General features: G+C 38.8%; 1 protein-coding gene across 1 annotated transcript; it reads right to left on the minus strand.

The window, feature by feature from the left end:
• chfr (checkpoint with forkhead and ring finger domains, E3 ubiquitin protein ligase) lies at positions 1–13,788 on the minus strand. The gene is made up of 18 exons (XM_042488889.1): positions 13,694–13,788; positions 12,640–12,760; positions 11,817–11,916; positions 11,515–11,624; positions 11,366–11,425; positions 11,055–11,252; positions 8,518–8,601; positions 6,164–6,329; positions 5,855–6,009; positions 5,499–5,661; positions 4,779–4,978; positions 4,451–4,585; positions 4,029–4,112; positions 3,290–3,360; positions 2,673–2,760; positions 2,472–2,579; positions 2,282–2,354; positions 1–762 (listed from the first exon to the last, which is right to left on the minus strand). The coding sequence occupies exons 2-18, from the start codon at positions 12,743–12,745 to the stop codon at positions 720–722; spliced, it is 1,944 nt and encodes a 647-aa protein (XP_042344823.1). The 5' UTR covers positions 12,746–12,760; positions 13,694–13,788; the 3' UTR covers positions 1–719.
• Between the last annotated feature and the right edge of the window lie 4,727 nt (positions 13,789–18,515).

Consider the following 18,515-nt stretch of genomic DNA (forward strand, 5'->3'; position numbering starts at 1 on the left):
ACATTTACACTTTATGACATAGTTCAAAAGTTGCATCTTAGAAAACAGCTTGTGTCTTGGAGTTTCTGTAATATTTCATCAGCATTATGTAGGAAGCTCTAGATTCTTAACTCAGCATGTCACAAAACTGTTATAATTTATCTCAGTTAGATAAAGGAAATTTACATCTGGTGTTTTGAAGCCAAAAAACATGAGACATGCTCACAAACATGTGCAAGCGTACATAGATGGCCTTAAACCAGACAGATTGCCTCACTCGCTCTTAATCTGGGAAAACTAACATTTTTGTTACTTCTGGAAGACATATCGGGTGTTATTTTTAACAAACAGCAACTATGTGACTAACAGTTGGTGTTTGGTTACTTGGCAGACTCAACAAATGCATGAGCCATAAGTAAAACTGATATTAATTTAAATTGTGGCTGGCTGGTATTAAGTGCCCTCACAGGCTCTCACTCTAAAAGCAGCTTGAACCTTCAGTAAACATCGACCTTTAATGTTATTGTGCATAGCATCATTTCACACAGCCCTGTGTCAACGAGACACTGGTCACTATTGTAAATGGATTCTGATTGTAATTTCTGCATTAGACTATTGCATTACATCTGGAAGGCAGTCAGCTACAATGGACAAAGAGAAAACTTAACAAGATTGTGTCTACCAGATGCTCAGGTATCGACATGTGACACTTAGGTGGAGAAACAAACGGCTTTGCTGCTTCAACTCTTGAAACGTGTCTGCTCACATATGTGGTTGAATTTCCTGAAATGAAAACAAAGAAAAGAAACCACATCAATTAAGTGTTGCATGTATAAACACAAAACCAAAGAAATGAGGTGGCCACAAGTTTCTCACACTGGTCCAACAGCAGGCATGAACTAAAGGGCCAAGTTTATACAAGGACTCCCTCTAGTGTTAAATAAGTTAACAACATGCACAGAGCTAGCTACAGCACTGGTTCCCGACCTGGGTGTCCCCACCCCTGCTTGTGGTCACCTTGTGGGGTCTTCTTAGTTTTAAATGGTGCAAGAAAACTTTTAAAAAATAAACACAGTTAGGACATATCTCAGCATTTCATTAATTTATGTGATGAACTACAGAAGAAGACTAAAACAGGGAGAAAAAAACACTATGTGTCAAAACAACCAGTATGTATTTTTATTTCACATATTAAAAAAAAAGAAAAAAAACATAATTAAACAGAATTGTATAAAAAGCTCCTCAAAATACCAGGATAACCCATCTCAGATGCAATATTCGCAAGAAATAATTTGCTAAAATTCTCCAAACTCACTAGTTTGACACACACTTCCTGCACTTATTGCATTGCCTATTTTGGGTTAAGTGTAAAGTTTTTTAAAGTTTTTCTTGTTATTTTTATGCATTGAAAAAAAAAGAAATATCCATAAAATATGTCCCTTGGTCAGGGGTCGTCATTTTACTAAATGATAGAAGAGGGGTCTTTTTAGGGAAAAAGGCTGAGAACCCACGGGCCCTACACAGCCCTAAAAACATTTTTTGTGGCTCCTGAACATTACATATAATGCATGTAGTATATTTTAATCATTCCCAGTTCATTTTAATACTTTTACTTTTACTATCAAACAGTGACCCCCCTTACAAGTGTCTTGCAACTGTAACTCATAGAAAGCTACTGGTTCAATGGCAACTAGTGGCACCTCACGAGTGTTGCAGGAATTTACGCTCTGACATTGGTGCTAGAGCTGTTTGACGAAGTTAGCAATTACAGTTGACAACTCGCGAATGATTTTTTCCTGTGCAGCCCTCAGTCATATGCTAACTCCCTCAATTGGCACTAAATCATCAAAACGTTCAGCATACACGATCTAAAATACTGTCAGAATTTTACAACAGATTAATGACTCAACAACCTAAGTGCTCAGTGGTACCATGGCACAAAAAAGAGTATTAATGACATCCATCAAGCTAGCTTTGGGAAAATGCCAAGGAGTCTATCAAACTTCTATAAATAAATATGTTAATACAGGTAAAGAAAATATCATGACATTCAACATAAAAAAACTACAAATTAGGATTATAAATAAACAAAAAAGTATAGTAGAAAATATAGAAGAGAATCAATATACTGCAACATCTGAACATTTTCCCCACAAGGAAACACATTGTCAGTGTTAGAGAGAGGACTCCAGTCAGTGCAGTTTCATTGTTGTCAGTAAACGCTACAATTCCTCATAAAGCCACTAGAGGGCAGATCTGACCCTATGAGTTCATTTGGTGCTTTGAATGTAAAACCACTTACATTGCATGATGTGCCTTCACCTGCGTGCGACAGTTGCGTCCCCAGTAACAGTCGGGACGAGATGTTACAGCAGCTGAGGAAAGAACATTAAAAAAAAATGTTAAACATTGGCATGACATGAAAAGTTGTCCAAAAAGCTGAAATTGGCATTAAAAATGTCTATATGAAATATGATTTTGGTCTGTCTGACTTGGTAGTTCAGATGGAGGGATGTTCTGTCTGTATTTGTAGGCCAGCTCCTTGAATGCTCGCAGGCCGCAGCAGAAGCACAGGATGGTATTGGCAGAGATTCGACGATCTGAAGAAGGACAGGGTATTACAACTGTTTCTCTTTACTTGACAGTGTGAAAAGAAAGTGGAAAGTGCCTTGGGTTATGATCTGAGGGCTCACCTGTCAGACAGTAGTGTCCCTGCTGTAAGGCCTGCAAAGACTCCTTGAGAAGGTCTCTCCATGACTTCCCTCTGGAGGACAGGTAGTTCTGGTGGAAGGACAGAAACACTCAAACAACAGCATTTTACATTTGCACATGATACTAGGTGCAGACATGTATTTTTTAGTGCCTCACATTTTCAACATGGGTTGTATGTGGAGTCTACTGTTTATTGAGAAAAGCCAGTGAAGATGACTTTTGGTAATCTGGACATCTTTATTTAGCTTTAGAGTAGCAAAGGCTGGCTGGTGGGCACAGAGATTCAAACTGTTTGAGAGCAGTGGTTTTCAAACCTTTTCATAATAATGTACCCCCTCTGAAATATTTTTTTTAGCTAAGCACCCCTGATCAGCACAAAACATTTTTCGCAAACAAACTTAAATTTAAATTTGTCTTTGTTGCAGCTGATGGCATAAAAATTGAATTATTGGATATAATATATGCTTTATCAAACTTATATTTACATTTTTTATTGAACTTATTATAGTACAATTATTTAAGAAATTATGCATTTCCTGACCAACAAAAAATGATAAATATAATTTGAATATCTGATGTGTATGATAGTCCATCTTACCTGGAGGATCTCTGATTCATAGTTGTTGTTGCTCAGCACACCGTCCATGCATTTGTCTGTCAGATTGAGCTCTGAAAGAAAGAAAAATAGTGGTATAGAGCTATGAAACATTTAGCACGAGCAACTACAACACATAAATAGCCGTATGAATAAATATGTGACAAGCTATAATTTTTAAGGATGCAGGTTTGAATTCCTGAGCTGCATCTTTATGGTTCAGAGATGGGAGAGCTCTGTGAGCTGGAGTCTAAGATCATCTCAGCTGCTAAAGCATTTTTTTCCCACACTGAACCGAAGTCACTGAGTCACCCTACAATACTGCTCAACTGTGTATATGCAGCGTTTAATCCTGCGTCTTGTCAGAACAGTGTTATTACTCCAAGTCAGACACCTCAAATATGATTTGCAAATTTTGTGATTACATTTGCACAAGAAAACATTTATTCTGCTGTGACACGTTTATCTTTCAAATATGCAAGAATATGTTTCACTACTCTTCCAGTCTGCCAAGAAAACAATTTTATGATAAACGCAAAGTGCTTATAATCGGAGTTTGACAATCATCACAATTATATATATTTTATTCGAACACTATCCAGGAATCAGCACATTCAATTAAAAAGGTACATAGCCATCAGCCAAAAAAAAAAAAAAAACACACTAGTGGAAATCTACAACCCAGCAATAAGCCTCACAGTGGAGATCCCCCTGGGGCTGTTTTGCTGAAACAGATACATACCGCTGAATCGAGCCAGACAACCCTGACAGCCAATCCTCTGGCAACCCCAGTACATATGACAGAATGGTCGCTGGCACAGCACACCTGCCAACACACAGCACATCATGCAATCGAGGTGTATAATGGGGTTTGTGCAACAATCTATCCATACATGTGAAGGACTGGCAAAGTTGACAATTAAGTATCAGCTGGCTACATGCAATATATACATCCAAAGTATATATATCAATTATTTATTTATACTCACACAGTTTAGGTTGTACCAGCATTGACCGGCTTATATTTTCCATTAACTTGTATTAATTCTATATTACCTTCATTTTTATAATGCTTTAGTTACATACAGTCTTCTGAATGACGGTGTAATTGTATCAACCGTATTATTATACATCTCTGCAGTGGGACTAACAAGCACTGCTCACATTGTTGAGCAGCGATCTGCTCGCTGGTTCGCTCGGCCCGTCTGTCTGGCATTGGCTGGAGGCAGCAGGTGCAGATGAGATGGCTGTGCTGAGGGGGGCAGCGGGGCCCCTGAGGAGCCGCAGACAGGACCGGAGCTGAAAAAGGTTTTACACAGATGCTTAGACATGAAGAAATGGATGAAAGGCGTTCAAATATTTTCCAATAACAGAACATATTGTCATCATGCTTTTTGTTTTTGGTATTAGGGTTATATTTACTTGGCTTAACCCGCAATTTGCCTTTGAGTGACACACTTAACTATAGTTGCCTATCTATAAGTGTAATCACCTGAGGGGATGTCAGAGGATGTTGAAGGCTGCTCCCCTGTGGGCTTTGCAGACCCCTCCTCAGTTGCTGATTTGGCTGGAGGAGGCATTGTTGGTGGAGCTGGCAGACCGGGGAGCCAGTCATTTGAACCTGTAGCAAACAGCACCTGACCGACATCCCATCCATAGGCAGGACACTGCCTGCACATCATTAAAGGCTGACTGGGCGGCAAAAAACACAGAAAAAAATCATCACATAGAGAAGTTATTCACTAAACAACAAAAAAGCATTTTTTTCCCAATATTGAGTGAAAATCTAATCAATTCATTCTTGAGTCTAAGTGGACATTTGTATGAAATTTTAAGAAATTCCCTGAAAATATTTGTGATACATTGCATTAACAAGAATGAGACATAGATACAAGGTCACAGTGAACCTGACCTTTGACACATGGCCACCCAATTCTAATCAGTTCATCATTGAGTCCATGTGGACATTTGGGCAAAATCTGATGAAATTCCCTCCAGGTGTTTTTTAGATGTCACATTCAAGAGAATGGGAGGGACAGACTGACAACCCAAAGGCATAATGCCTCTGGCCGCTGCTATTACCAGCGTAGAGGCATGAAAATGGGTGACAAAAATGAGACTAGTATTTGTCTAATGAAAACTTGACTTAAACTAATATACATTAAAATAAAAAGACTTAACTGACTGTTAAGTAAAAACAGCCAGACCTCACCTAATGTCTGAGGAGTCACCGTCACTGTCAGAGAGCTCAAAGAGGTAGTCTGAACTGCCTTCTTCATCTGAGAAAGAGTTCTCAACTTTTGGCTGCAACATGTCCTGAGTTATCTTGTTACGGCTGTCCATGCTCTTCAGGTCCTCCTCACTGCGACACTTCTCTGTGGGACACAGGAGGAAACACGAATGTATACAAAGTCATCATACAATGTATGCAGGTCTCTTCTTGTATGTTTTTTTCCATCCACTTTGAACCTTTTCAGTTGAAGGCAATAAGGGAGCTGGCATTATAAATAAAGTGCCAACGTGTCATGAATGAAAAATAATATGAAAATGGTTTTCATCTGTGCCCACCTGGGTGCTGGATGAGATAGGCCTCCACCAGGTTGTTGAGGATGTGGTTCTTACGAATCCTCTCCACCGGGCAGCGGCAGGCGGGACAGAGAGAAGAACGCTCCATCCAGCCAGAGTAGCAGGCAGCACAGAAGACATGCATGCAAGGCTGCAAGCTAAAGCAAAAACGAGACACTTAGATTTAAACTAATACATTACATTTGGTGGACATGCTGCATGTATGCAAAGTGCCATTAGAGACCCCAAAGTAGGGTTCAAGCCCTTAACCCTTAAAAGTCTGTGCAGACACTATAATCCTTGAGATCTTACCTGACACAGTCGTGCAGTAAGTCCTGACAGATGACACATGTCAAGCTCTCCTCCATCTTGTCCGTCTTAGTCCCTTCCACTGCTGGTTTAGGTAGAGCACTTCCTTTAGCTGAGCCGACCACTTCTGCTCTTGAGGTGTGTGGCAAGTCCAAATCATACTCTTTATCTGTAAACACGATAACAGAATATTACATACTACACTGAGTCTGAGTTTTTGGCAGTTGTCTGGTTTGGCTTACAAAAAACTTCCAAGCTGAAAAGAAGTTTTTTGGGGGGTTGGAACAAGGACAGTAAGTAAGTGCAGTAAGTACAGCAAGTGAAGCTCCAAGAAAAGCTTTGGTAAAGGGCCCTATTTTATTTGAGCGAGGCCAAAGTGGGTGCATGGACTGGGTGGACATCTCCAAGGGCACCTGCTATTTTGGTTCATGTACTTTTTGTATGCAGCAGCACAAAGTGCTAAAGTGCAGGCTGAATGTGAATATAGTTAAGAGGATGTGGTGATTAGCGCACACACTCTCAGCAGGTCACATCACTGGTCACAATCAGACATTTCAGGTGCTAAGAGACGCTTTAATCGACTCTCATTGATATATTTGTATGTAATGTTTGCGCTCCACACCGTGTAATATGTGCTTGAGCTAAATAAATAAATGAAAGGAAATGAACAACATCAAATATACCAATCACAGTAAAGCACGACAAAATTGTTTCTATAAATAAAGAATTGGATTCTCCAAGAAATATTTGTTGTCAGATGTGAACATGAACACACAACATCACAGGTCTACAGCCAAAGGCAACCTCAGAGGCTAAAAAACAAAGCCCATTTACAGTTATTAAGACCCAAAGTTACACATGTGAGGGCAGATGAGTGACAGGCTGTCTGCCGATAGCATCCTCGACTTCTCGGTCAGATCAGCCCTTCGCTCCACAGCTCCACCCCCTCTTCCAAATAGGGTCACTTCTGGCTCCAAAAAAACCCCAGGGTGCCGACCGAAATGACAAATTTTAATATGGCAGTCCACAAACCAATAGGTGACGTTATGGTAGCGATGCCATTATTTAAACAGACCATGGTCTGCAGCCATGGGCAGATGGTGTGGGGCTCCATAGTTTTTTAGTACAATAATGACAGAAACAATACTTCAAATATAATATCTAATATCTTCATCTATTAGATGCATTTTCAGTCTTAATTCTATTTCAAATTTCACACAGTTACATCATATCTTAAATGTCTTTTTTTTAAAGTTAAAAAACATGTTATGAGGCAAAGGATTAATGAGTCCCTGTAATCCACAGTTTTGTACATTAACAGGCAGAATATTCAGTATTCTGCAGCAGCTTCTGCCATTTGCAGGTGATTTAATGAAAGGTAAACAGTGAGGGGTTGGGTGTAATGGCACTTCGCTTTAGAGTGGCACTTATTTTACAGTCCTTCTGCCTTCAGATTAGAGCTGCAACAATTAACAGATTCATTGATTAGGTTTCAACAGTTACATTAATGAGTAACTACTTGCATAATCAATAACTGGTTTGAGTCTTTTTTTCTGAAAAAAAAAGTCAAACTTTTCTAATCAAGGTTCTTTAATGGGAATATTTTTCATTATTCTATGAAAGTAAACTGAATATCTTTGGAGAAAACATTTGGAGACATCATTTTCCACCTTTTTTTTTTAACATTTTATAGACCATACACTCATGAATTGACCTTGACAACAATAGTAAGTTGCATCTCTACTTTAGATAACTGCAGGAAATTGATGAACTGAAGGAAAAGCGTCTCATACAGTATAAAGCAACCGTGGACAAGATACAGTAAGAATCCATCAAAATGTTAGTTTAAGCCAGACTGCTTACTGGCATTCCTACATGAACCACATTAAGTGTTATTTTATGATGCCTGTTGAAAAGCCTCTCCTGGACGGGGAGTGATAATTAACATCAGTCATTTGACATCATTTTGACATTTCTGTGCATTAACTCCATGTATTTAGTTTGCTCTTGTTGATAAATTCACCAATGCAGCAGCTGGACAGCGCTGCACCAGAAACAGATGGGGCTCTGAGATGTCGATTCTCAGTGCAAAGACTGAGACCCAAAATACCAACAACTGACTATGAATTGTTTAACTTGAATGACCTTCCCACCTGTTTGCCCGTCTCTTCCCACCTGAGCACTGTGCCCTCAACACAAAAATAACACAGGCAGGCAAAGCAAATATCGAGGTCAGGTAAACACAAAAACGATCAGAGTGCTGCTTGCACTGGTCTTTTGCCGCCTCAGAAAAAGGGCCCAAAATCTAATTGGGGTAATGAAAGAAAACATGTTTATCTCCAAGTAAAAGAACTTACCGTCATGAGTTCTCCTCCTCTTGCTCTCTGGCTCCATGCTGTCCACGTCTTCCTCCTGCGCGGGGGCAGCATGTTTAGCTTGGCCTGATCAGATGGAGGAACAACAGACCTGAGTCAAATAATGTTGTTTATAATTGTGTCTGCTATTTGTAATGTTACAGATGATGGTGGAGTTGAGAAGGTTTAGACTCAGGGTGTATCATAAACCAGCTCCACTGTGGAGTTGTTTCCACAAAAGGAGCTCCTCCAGTAGTGGGGAGGGCGTTTGTTAACACTACTTTCTGGGGAGAAGAACAGAAGCGTTACAAACACAACAAAGGACACTAACTCCATCATCTAGAAAGCACTTTGATGGCGAGATGAAACAGGAGTGACTGATGTTAGTTTAATCAGTCATACATCATTTTGCAGATAATTTATCAGAGCACCGTGTCCCAATGTGCTGTAAATTATAACACAACCTTCTGAGTTTTTAAAGGTTGGGGAAGTGGAGGGAAACGGCTCCGTTAATCACAGCCAGGTGGGAGAAAAAGGTCAATGCACAAAGTAGATGAGTAGAGACTGGCTGAAGATAGTTTGATAATCACCAGCTTGACATGTTTTGCCAAACACAGTCTGTCAGAGTTTAAGTTTAAAGTTCAGTATTAATCAGCTGCAATCAGCTGACTAACATCAGTGGGTCTGTTTCCATCCGTGACTGTGATCAGGCAGTTATCTCACATCCACAGCTCTGACTCTACGTCTGCTCTGCTCTTCTAACATCCTCTGAGCCCACACAGTTCAGGGGCTGACTGGATACATCTGATCATACAAGCTGAAATGATGTTATCGTACTCCGCAATATCATGATACTAATTTAATGCTGGCGAGTATGGAGATTTGCAGGTGGGGGAAAGATAAAGAGTGAAACAAAGATGAAATAATATGATTTGGACAAAATAACCTTACAAGGGTTTGCTGATGCTGTCATGCTGACCTTTATTTTACTCAAATTCAACATAGATACCTTTTTAATTTGCTAATTCCCAATTATTGTTGATGATCAATTTAAAAAATGTGGGTAGGGGGGCACAAACCTATTTTAACTTCTGAAGTGGTGCGTGACAGAGAAAGGTTGGGTTTGGGTTTACCTAACATTGTCTATACTGTTGCAACAAGTGCCTTTAAAGGAATAGTTTGACATTTTGGAAAATATGCTTTTTTTGCAAAAAAAAAAAACTACAACAAAAAACCCATCACCAACACTCTAATATATGTCCGGTAAATATGAAGCTACATCCAGGGACCCCTAAGCTTAGCTTAGGCTAACTTAGCTCTTTCCAAAAACTGATGTGTAAAGACAACATGTTGTGCTTTTTTAGGGCATTATGTCTTGTCATCAACATGAAGTTACCCAGCAACACAGTCTGGGAAGTCACTGCTCCCGGCCAAGAAATAGACCAGAACATAAAGACGAACCACTCATCCCAACAAAGCAACTCAAACATGCTGTAGGTAACCATGAACAGTCATTCATCTACAGAAATTAAATTCTATATAAAAAGAAAATAAATATAAAGTGTAACGTATAAAAAGGTGATTAAAAAAGTGGTGAGTCTTTAAAAGTGACAGTTCACCCCTATAATCAATATTTTTTTTAGCACTTGTAGCGCTATTTATCATTCTAGATTGTTTTGAGTGTTGGAAATATTGGCCGTAGAAATGTCTGTCTTGAAATGGATCGATACAGAACTGAACAAGCTGCTCGAATAACATGAAACGTCTTCAAGAAACTCGAGTCTAGTTGCCTACAATATAGAAACTAGAGTCTGCCTTCTCTGGAATACAATGGAACTAGATGGCACTCGACTAGTGGTGCTAGTGTCCAAAAAAAAAAAAGGTAAAAAAAAAAATCAACAGCAATGTCTCAGAAATCATGACCATGACCCGGTTACTAAAAAAATCCAACTGACAACAAGAACTTTTTTAACATAAAACAGAACTTTTTTGGACAAGTTGATGATCAAGTGGATGATTGCCTTAAAATGCTTAAAAAATTCAAATAGTTAAAGATGGAACACATGGAAAACATATGTTATAATAATATATGCATATATATTTGTTCTACCTTGAAGGACATGCTTTAATTTGATTGGATGTGATAAATGTGTTTTTGGTGTCTCTATCTGTATCTGCGTGATGGTAATGTGAGAAGAACTCCAAAATTACTTAAAAGTTGTTTATCACCAATTATTTTCAGAAAAAATGATTAAAATTACAAAAAAAATGCACATTTAAGGCTTTTGACAGACTGATTTAGGACATTTTAATACTGATTATTTTTAGGTTAATAAATTCAATGCCTTTTAAGACTTTTTGAGGATACACAGGTACGCCGTCTCCATTGTCAACACTCAGCAAGTCACACCAAAACACTCTACACTGATAAATTGAAAAAATATGTATTTTTTCACTTTGGGGTGAACTGTCTCCTTAATTTCCAAGGGAAAAGCTGAAGATCATTGCTATTCAGCAGTGTGTTAGCAAAGAGAACCTACCGGAAGAGGGCCTGTCTGTGGTTGCAACAGGACCAGAAGTGGCAGGGCTCCCAATACAGAAGTGCGATGTGGAGGTGGAGGGCTGAGGTTCCTCCTGAGTTGGATCATGAGGAGCCTTAGTGAGCATTACAGGTTCCACAGAGAGCGACATCTCAGACGGAAGAACAGGAGCAGGACTGTCGGCTGACCTCCCTGTGTCTGAAGTTTAGATACAGGGCAGGGGTTAGCAGTGAGGAACAATATACAGTAGCTGTGGAATAAAAGTCGCTGCATTCAACAGAAGAGTATTTGGGAATAACGTAGCTACTTACCACAACTCTGCTGTGCAACAGCTTGCTCCGTTTTGATTGAGTGGTACACATAGGCAATATCTACAGGGAGACAAGAGAAGATGCTGCTCTTTTTTTCCTCTAAATTAATATAAAAATAATTTTCATGACTTACAAAATGAACAACTTACTTTGTTCTGGCTCACTTTTCCTGTACACAAAATAGATGACATCGCCGTTCTGCAGCATGTGAGTTTGCTTCTTGACCAGTTTGGACATGTTGATCACTGTGCCATTAGTGCTACACACAAACACACAATTGCATGTGTCACTTTACAATGTAAATGTTTCATGTGTTTGCTTTATAGAAAGTAAAGCATCATACATAAGTTGAAAAGCTTTTAAAAAAAAAACAAGCACAGTCTTCCTTTCATTTAGGTTTTTTTCAACATATGGTTTGTTTAATTTTTTTTTTTAATTTAATTTTTAGTACCTCATGTCTTCGAGCCACACCAGCCCTGAGCTTTCATCTTGCACTATCTTGCAGTGCTCCCCTGAGACCAGTTTGTTGGCTGGGAATGATAGATAACATCCTGGCAAAAAATAATAATAAAACAGCAAGGTGAAAACACTGAGATAATACAGATTACTTTGACTCTCTAAGACAGAACCTGTGTGATTTTTTCAGCTTTTTAGTGCCCCTTTTAGGCTCCATTATGAGTTATATGTATCTGTTTGAGAGCACGATAACACATTTTAAAGTTAATTTCATTTCCCCCCTCTGATTATGCAAAAACAAAATTTCACTATTTCTTTTTTATATTTCAATGCAGTTTTACATCTTCAGTCTGTCTCCAAAAATGAAAACCTGAATTAAACTTTACAATAAGGCTAGTTGCTTTGCACTGCAAAAAAAAAAAAAAATGACCCCAAAGCTCTTAACAACAAAGCAGACACAGGGGGGAAATATAGGCCTAACCTTTTCTTAAGCAAAATCCCATACAAAAAAAATCTACTTAATATTCTGCACACATGTTCTCAATGGACGCCTTTTGTTGTCATCACAAGGGGCTGTCTAAGTTTGGTGCACTAAAGAAGGCTTTGTGTTTTCAAGGGGGAGGTTTTAAAGGCTCCAGACACTGACAGCAATGTCTACCCGACAGACAGGACTGTCTTTTGTTTATAGGCATCACTGCATTTTGAGCTTTTTAAAAGCTGGGGGAAAGATGTTAACACAGTTTTAAGAAATAAGATATAAGGTGAAGACAAATCTTCATTGATCATTGCATAATACACACATATAGAAATAAACATACCTTTTTTTCTGCCAACTGTGCATTCTCTGTTAAAAAGCAGGACAGTTTCACTGGAGTCCACTTTGACTAGTTTTCCCCATGGACGTCCTCTTGGATAACTGTCCATCTCACAATGTTGTTTCTTCAAGACATGATGAGAAAACACATTTAAATTTTAAATTATTTAACTTTGGAGGCACTGTTTTATAGACTACTAGGCACGTGGTAAGTAAGCATACAGAAAGTGAAATTTAAAATCAGTGGGCCGTTGAATGTGCTGCTGAAATCAAAAGCTGCTGAGACATGTTAAAACGTTGGTTACTTCACATGTCAAGTTAACTTAACACAAACAGGCTTTCGGCAAGCATATCCTTACAAAACATGATATAATTATTTTTTAAACAAATCAATGAATCCCTTCTTCAATTCGGCATTTATCCAAGTCACACAGTTACACTTATTTCAATAAGATCTCAACTTAAGGGACTGTTTTCTTGCAAAGCTCCACTATTCCATTAAACCTTAACACACCTAAATTTGTGTGTTTGACTTCGATTGTAAATGCACTGCTGGAGGATATATCATGTTTTATGTGAGCCGAATTCACAAGTGAACTTTATCGATTAAATAAACATTTGGGGCAGAGTTAGAATAGATGCGCACATTGTCAAATGAGCAGGTCTCTCTTGAACTGAAGGGGTTTCCCATAAAGTTTGGTAAAAATCCCCACTGGGCTAAAACCTGCTAACGACACCTAGCTAAGCTCCTCTGAGCTTACTAACGTTAGCTAGTTGGCGTCATTAGCTGACATTCTCGTGTGACAAGCTGGAAAAGGGCAAAACAATTTCAATAGTCAACTATAACACGACAAAATGTCTCACAATGCACATGCTGTGGGATATCATCACACCAAACATGAACACAACTTCGTTCAATAACAACACTAAGCTAGCGTGGTTGCTAACGTTAGCAGCGAAGCCTGCTGTGTTTCCAAGAGAAAAAATCAGAGCACACTGCGACAAACACACATGTCCGTAACGTTACACTTGTCCCGTGTCTGAAACGGTTACTTTACCGTCACAATTTTAGTTTGTTGTCCACGTAGTTCGGTTTAAAACAGCTTCTTCTCCTCATATTCCGGCTAGGCACAAGATGCACTTCCTGGCAGGCTCGCGGTTGACGTGATACGCCGTCGTCAGCTGATGGAGGAGGGGCTGTTTGGGTTTGTGTGCATCCGTGTCTGCTGAGGCTGGAGTCCTCACAGCTACACACACGGGTAGATTCAATATCAGTATCCCCTGCAGAATTTCATTAAAATGAGTTGGTAACGTATCAATAAAAATAAATACATTAAAAATATTTTATCTCAAACGTATATTTGGTTGATCAAATGCACGCAGACACTGCTGCATTGCTGCAGTGGTAGAGCAGGCATCCACACAGATCCTTTAGAAGGCCTAAAAATAGCCTACTAATAGGCTATTACAATGCTCTGTCACAATTAATAGTAAAACTATGTAAGCATATCAGGAAAAACTTTGAAAAAAGTACTCAATGCAGAAAAAAATGTCTGTTACTGTTTATGAAACTTGATATATTTTACACATTAGCCAAACCTAAGTGCAGTACTTGATTTCATGTACTTACCTACATTCCACCACTGTTCTGTTTTGTCCTAGAAAAGTTTGTGCTAGAAAATGAAAGTGTGTATGGATTGCATATAATTACTATAATCATTTACAAAAAAAACATTTGTGACATCTGGTAAATGATAAGCATATCATGCACAAACTGCACTTTCATGTTTGTCAATGTCAGCATTTTTAGAATGAAACAGACTTTTACTGCAAAATAACACTGACATATTTCGAGTCTAGACAATGTTACCAGTTATAACTTTATAAACAAAGTAACTGTACTGTATCAGTATTTATTGTATATAGTGCCTATGAAATTGAGTAAATACTCATTTGTGTTTGTTGTATTCTAGGTTTTTATGGATACTGTGACACTTCCCTATGAAGATGAGCTTATCATACTGTAAAAGTATGATTTAATTGTTACGCCTGCTTGTCATCTTTTTTTGTAGCTTTTCTGGACTCATTAAAAAAGATATTAGTCTGGCCAGAGCATCACTGACAGTCCTTGTCTGCAGCTGTTGGCCGCTGGAGCCTTGTCTGCACTTTAAATTGGTCTAAATCAAAGATGTGACGAGAAGTTGTAAAAAGCGGCCCTTTATTCTTTGGCAAAAATTCCTCTGAATAAAGATGAATAAAAGGTAGCGGTGGAGTCTCCTGTGGTGATGCATAGCCTCAGTATATTGGTGATGTTAACCAACAGGACACCAGACGTACCACGGGATACAAGGACCTTCATCAGATCAAACAGTTCTACTTTACATATCACGTAGGTGATAATCTCTGCAAGATGCAGCCAAATTTCAGGTGTATCTGCCTCTATTTAGTAAGCAGCCTTCCTGCAGAGCCTTCAGGTACTGCAGGGTGGGCAGCATCTCTCCACATGCAGACTCTGGAGCAACAGGCTCATGCATTCTCCAGAAACGTGCTTCCCTCCAATGTTGTATCAACAACATTTCTCACAGAGACTGACAGCCGTGAAGAGCTGCTCAGGTCCGCCACACGCTTCTCTGCCTCTGTCACATCATCACTGCTGAAGAAATTGATGATAATTTCCTCCCAAGCTGCTTCCCTTGAAAGTTTGCATCTTCGCAGTGATATTGTTCAAACTCCCTCTGGCAGTGTCTAAAATGTTTCCAATTACAGCTATTTGATATCAGTAATATCTTTTAAGATTAAATGTTTTTAAGAAAACTGGGCAAAAATAATTCCTTTTTCTTTATTGCTCAGAACAATTTTAGTTTTAACTTTGACTGCTTGAGGCTAATATCAATAAAGCATTAGTTTGAATTCTTCCACTTAATTCCAAAATATAAAAATGATGTCACTGCATTTCTAAATATGTAACTAAAATTGCAAAATTATGTTCACTCCAGCTTTGATTTATTTATAACCTATAGATGGTGATGAGAACTTTCAACTTCATATTTGTATAATTTGCATTTTTATATTTATAATGTAAAATTATGTCAGAGTAAGTTTTAAAAAGGCGAGAAAAAACAATATTTTTTATCAAGTCAGAGATTACTTGGGGCGACTTCAGGCTCACCTGGTAGAGTATGCTCCTTTGATTTCAATCCATGGCCCCTTATATCTTTGTCCCTCTCTCGACCGCATTTCTCTCTATCTGTCCTGTCAATAAAGACAAAACAAAAAAGCCCCAAAATATTTTTCATACTTCCACATACTGCATACAGTGATTGGCCTCTACTTAAAAACAGCAGTGTCTCTCTGGTGTGTCCTCTTCCTCGACAAAGACAGGCTGTAATCAAACATAATGAGTTTTAGGAACAAAGACAACAAATGAAAAAAAAAAAAAGGTAAAACAGAGGTGATGAAGTCAAAGTGATGAATAAATAAGTTATAAAGTAAACATCATCCTCACACTACAGGCTTCATCTCACCTGTGCATCAAGGAAAAAATGAACAAATAAGTGAGCATTCAGATACTCACCATGCCTGTCAGCCTGATTATGTAGCTCAAACTAAGTGATTGTGAGTATGTTGTAATCAAAGAAAGAAAGAAAACTGACTTTGCATAATCACAGTAAAGACAAACACTGGCACCATCTTCAGCTGCATTGACAGAGCAAAGTTTTTAGCTGTGGCACAGAGAGGCAGACTGCAGGCTTTCATCACACACTGTTCATTCAGCGTCCCTGAGTGCTCCAATTTGGATGTCATTTGTGTCTGTTTGTAGCTCATTATCTGTTCATATCCAGAAAATGTATCTGTATTAGATTACTGGTACACACACCTCTAAAATCATGTACACAGTTGGGATATAGCAGCACACACACACACACACACACACATCATAGTTCACCATCTAAGACAGTATTGGAGGTAATAAAGTAAAATTTTATATTACTTGTACTTACTTGTTATTCCACAACACTTCAGATGGGATTATTGTACTTTCTACTCAACTGTCAGAGAGATGCAGATACTATTTTTAATGTCAATCACAACTTGCTTTTAAAATACAGCCCATTATTAAAGATCCAACCTTGTTTGGCTTGTGACCTGTTACAAAAACAAACAAACAAACAAACAAACAAACAAAAAACTGTGTAGTTTAAGTCTATTGTCACATTCCCCACGTATATAAGGGTTCTGACCCATGGGTTTTCAATTGCAGAATTTCAATAGTTAATCGCGATTGATCCAATTTTTTATTCACGTTTACAATTATTTCAATATTCATTCAATGTTGACAAAAGGCAATTCTTACCAGACTGTCTTGATCAGGAATCAAATGACTGCATGGGACTAACATAAGTGTGCATGATTGTAAAGGGGAGACTCATGGATAGCCACAGGACCCATTTTCATTCAGATATGTGATGGACCCCTGTTAAAAATTCTTATTTTTTCCTTTGCACCACAACAACTTGATGTGTAAATAAGCAGCAGTTTGCTCACAAATTTGATAAAAAATGCTGTGTCTTGTTTCTGCTGCCTCCATGTGGCCCAAAAAAAATCTGTTATGACAGGTTTTAATATTTGCAGCAGTTTGATGGAGGCATATGTGTGATCTGTTTTTATTTATATATTTTATTTATTTATTTATTTTTTGTTGCAGTAATCCAAAACCGCTCTCCTTTTTCATATTAGCTGCATTCACCATGTCCACATAGAGTATATACTGAATCCTCCCGGTCACCATTGAAAAGGTGTTACACAGTTTGCTTCATGGGGCCGCTGACAATTTTGATATAGGATTTTATAGTCCACTTGCAAGTGGGCTGATCTTTCTTGTTTAAGAAAAGCCGACATGTCTCTCTAATAGAAATAGCAAGCGAGTCCTTAATGGAGGACTAATCCCTGCAAACCCCCATCTATTCCCTGGCAGTGCATTATTAATGGGCAGTGTGGAAGCTGGTGAGTACAGGGGCCTCTCCTCACTAATGTGTTCATTCCTCATTGTTAGATGTCTGCTGAGGAGAACACAAACACATGCTGCGGTCTTACACACTCATACACACACTCAGGCACAAAGCACACACACACAAAGGTGTGCCATCCATGCAGAGTATATTCTTAAGGGAAATTATTACATTTTTAGTTGGCAGTCAATGTCGAACAGAGAATCCTCTGCAGATCCTCTGATAAGGTCACAACAGCAAATTGAATGCAGCGCATTGAGTCCCACACCCACGCTGTCAATCAGCATTTCCTAATTGGATCAAAGATTACTTGTGGCAGCTGTATAAAACATCAAACGAGTAATTAAATGAAATAATGAGAAAATAAACCTTAATGTTGCCAAGTGGGAATGGAGGCGAGCTGAGGAACGTGATTCCGCCGTGCTCTCTGAAATTATCTCTCTCCGGCTCGGGCTAATTGCTGGAGGATGTCCTCTTAACTGAGTGTGAAAAGCTGTGTCTAATTACGGCAACATTAATCAGGCATTAGCATGTTATCACAAGGTTAACTTATCAGGAGGGGCCCAGAAGCAGCTGGAGGTGCCATTTACCCATGCTGCACTGGGCCAAGTGAGCCACAAGGGGTAGTGCTTGTTCTTCCTATGAATCATTACTCAGCCCCCTTGAAGAGCTGAGAGCTGAAATCAAAGGCGACCATGTTGGATTGCACTGAGTGGGCATTGTGGTTTTGAGATTCCTCGGAATCAATAGGAGCTATTTCCTGCTCGCGGTGGGGCTGAAATGAGAACATTCATCCTCAGGGGATTCAAATTTTAGGTCATAATTTGTTAACATCTCACTTTCCACGCACACTCACACACACCAATGAGAG

This window comes from Plectropomus leopardus, chromosome 6, assembly GCF_008729295.1.
Source record: "Plectropomus leopardus isolate mb chromosome 6, YSFRI_Pleo_2.0, whole genome shotgun sequence".
NCBI lineage: Eukaryota > Metazoa > Chordata > Actinopteri > Perciformes > Serranidae > Plectropomus > Plectropomus leopardus.

Coding starts and splice junctions, on each gene's coding strand:
- chfr (XM_042488889.1), bottom strand. CDS start 12,745: ATGGACAGTTATCCAAGAGGACGTCCATGGGGAAAACTAGTCAAAGTG. Junction 11,625..11,816: donor GTGTGGCTCGAAGACATGAG/GTACTAAAAATT, acceptor GTTTGTGTGTAG/CACTAATGGCACAGTGATCA. Junction 763..2,281: donor GTGAAGGCACATCATGCAAT/GTAAGTGGTTTT, acceptor TTTTCATTTCAG/GAAATTCAACCACATATGTG.